General features: G+C 49.4%; 1 gene segment (V, D, J or C); it reads right to left on the bottom strand.

Moving 5' to 3' along the window:
• Nucleotides 1–1,738: 1,738 nt before the first annotated feature.
• On the bottom strand, nt 1,739–2,601 carry LOC109378267 (immunoglobulin lambda variable 3-21-like). The segment is given in 2 exon segments: nt 1,739–2,160; nt 2,539–2,601. Coding segments are annotated over 2 exon segments (468 nt in total).
• Between the last annotated feature and the right edge of the window lie 328 nt (nt 2,602–2,929).

Raw genomic sequence — 2,929 nt, 5'->3', positions numbered from 1 at the left:
TATGTGTGGAATGCAAGAGACCCTCCATTGCTGCCAGACTGTGGTCAGTGATCAGTCATAAAATCACAACCGTCCAATTCAGCAAGACTGATAATGGACCAGAACCTTTTGGAATGAAAGTTTGCATCATCCCACCTGACAAGGGATCATGACTAACTCAGGTATTTGCTGAAGGCAAAGAGGATATGGAACGGATAAGGAGGAAAGTAAGTACAGACACCAGCTCTGACCACAGGACTAGTCACAGAAATGAGGCTAATAGGAGTAACAAGCATTTCTTCCTTATATTGAGATGTATATATCTGCATACATATTCATCATAAATTTTTGTATTATTCTCATTCCATTTATATTAAACATAAGAGATGTTAACAATAATTAACTTAGTATCTCAATATTTAGGTTATAGAATATGAAATCAGCTGGAGAAAATAAATATCACTAGCAGACAAAATAGTGTTTTGTATCCTCTTGTGGGAAAGGTTGAGCTGTGTGTGGTCCTTAGCAAGATAGTTTTATCACAATAGTTCGAGGCATGGCTATTGTTATTCTCTTTTTTGGAGATTGTTTGTGTTGTGGAGATGTGAGTGGGTTTCATGAGTCAAGGGTTGACTGTGGTGGTTTATTAAGTGTCAACATTGATAGGCTGAACTGCACATCACAGAATTATTTGCTGTCTATATATCTTGTTAGTGTGGGTGTAAATAGAGATACTTGTGCAAGATTTGGAGGGTAGAAGTGAGGCAGCACCCACTGTGTAACTCACACCTTAGTTGTGTCTCAGCTGGGTCACATGGTAGGAAGCGGCATGGCCCCGATTCCCCTGGACTCACTGTCGGATGGACCTGATTCCCCTCCGTCTTTCAGAACCCAGAGCACCCAGTGAGTCAGGCTCTTCTTCATTCCATAAGATACAAGGAACAATCAGATATCTCTGGGGACGGTAACATGCACATTGGGGACTTAGGTGACAACCAGAGCTCTCTGTGGTATATACTGGCCTCCTCAGCCCTGAAGACCATGTTGGGGACAGCTGGCCATCTTAGGCTGGGTTCCCTGGAAGCAGACTCTGAGATGGAGAATAGGGTGAGTAGGAAATCTGGAAGGAGGGGAGGGAGGCGAGACTAGGGAGAAAGAGAAGGTGGCCCACATCAGGTTACACATGAGGCCTCAGGTTCCTCTGGGAAGCTCTGAAGCTGTCATCTTTCAGTGACACTAATTGAGGCAGGGCTTAGGGACCTTGTCCCCAGGTTGTCATTACACTGACCTCTAGGAGAAGGACATGAACCTGGGAGGCAGTTTTCTGAACCAATAATACTTCTCAGTGAGGGCACTGCTGAGACCTGCTGGCTCGCCAGCAGCAGTGCCGGGCTGGTGAGCCCAGAAGGGGAACTAAGTCAACACCTGAGTGTCCATGGCACCCCTTTACTTCACTCAGAATTACAGCTGGCTCTGGGAGCTGCGACTTCAAGAGCTCAGCTGAGCGGGGAAATTCTGGGGTGTATTTCTCCTCATTTGGGTGAAGACGTGGCCCAGTGACCACCATATAGAAATGCAGGGACATTGGCCATGGATGAATGTCTCTGTCTGTCCTTCCATTTAGGATCCTGTCCTTAATTCACATTCAGGCCCAGATAATACCATGTAACCTGGTCCTGCCAGCCCTGAGTCCACTCCTGATCCAGCTTCTGCAGAGCTGCCTGAGGTCTGGGAGGAGGGGAGCCTGGGGATCTCATATCTAGGGACCTGGGCCAGACCTGCTCATGGCTTTGTCACCAGTCCTCTTCTGGCTGGAGGAGAAAGTGACATAGACAGAGAAGGGGGTTATTGTTTCACTTCCCCATCTGTCTGTGTCACTGTGAGCATTACTACTGCTGTCAATTGCCTGACAGTAATAGTCAGCCTCGTCCTCGGCCTGGACCCCACTGATGGTCAGGGTGGCCGTGTTCCCCGAGTTGGAGCCAGAGAATCGGTCAGGGATCCCTGAGGGCCGGTTGCTATCACCATAGATGACCAGCACAGGGGCCTGGCCTGGCTTCTGCTGGTACCAGTGAACAACTTTGCTTCCAATGTTGTTTCCTCCACAGGTGATCCTGGCCGTCTGTCCCAGGGACACTGACATTGTGGGTGGCTGAGTCACCTCATAGGAGGCTGCAAAGCCTGCAAGAGAGAAAAAAGAGAGGTGGGCTTAAGTATGTAGGACATCTTCTCAGGAAACACTCAGCCTGTGTGACCCGGACTGAGCTCGAGGGACTATTGGGCCCCAGGTCCCTCCTCCCAAATCTCGGCCCCAGTGGCCCATGTCCTGGCTGGATGGTGGACGTTCTCAACAATCACCACCCTTCTGGCATTTGCAGGCCCTCAGGGCTCACAGAGAGCCAGCGAGCAGACTAGGGGGTTCAGCCCCACCAGCCCCTCCGCCTGCAGCAGGGTTATCAGCATCCCACCCTTACAGCAGCACTCTGCTGAGCTCAGAGTCAGGGCCAGGCTTGGCCAGAGCCCTGGGGCTGGGGGTGGGTGTGAGCCTGGGCGCAGCACCTGTGCAGAGAGCGAGGAGGCCGAGGAGGAGAGGGGTCCAGGCCATGGTGGAGGCACCCTGATTCTGAGNACCTGAAGTAAACAGAACCATCGAAACTGGAATGCATAGTAAACATAGTAGTGTGGACGAAAAAGGAGCCACAGGTTAAACCTGACACGCTTAGGAGACTAAAACTAAGATGGCGTGAACACGCACACACAAATTTTTAACTAAGTGGACCATGATGGAAGTCACATCTTCAGCTTCCTCCTTAAGTTAATCTGTGCCTCTTTAGTGGGCCTGTTGTCTTTCTGTACCTAAGATAACATCTTTAATTCTTTTTTCCATACCAGAGCTAAGAACTGCAAAATTTCTCATTACCATGCTTGTCTCTTGATTAGCATCTCTATG

Source organism: Hipposideros armiger, unplaced genomic scaffold (genome assembly GCF_001890085.2).
Source record: "Hipposideros armiger isolate ML-2016 unplaced genomic scaffold, ASM189008v1 scaffold_1844, whole genome shotgun sequence".
In the NCBI taxonomy this organism is placed as follows: Eukaryota; Metazoa; Chordata; class Mammalia; order Chiroptera; family Hipposideridae; genus Hipposideros; species Hipposideros armiger.
This window is presented reverse-complemented; position numbering and strand designations above follow the sequence as displayed.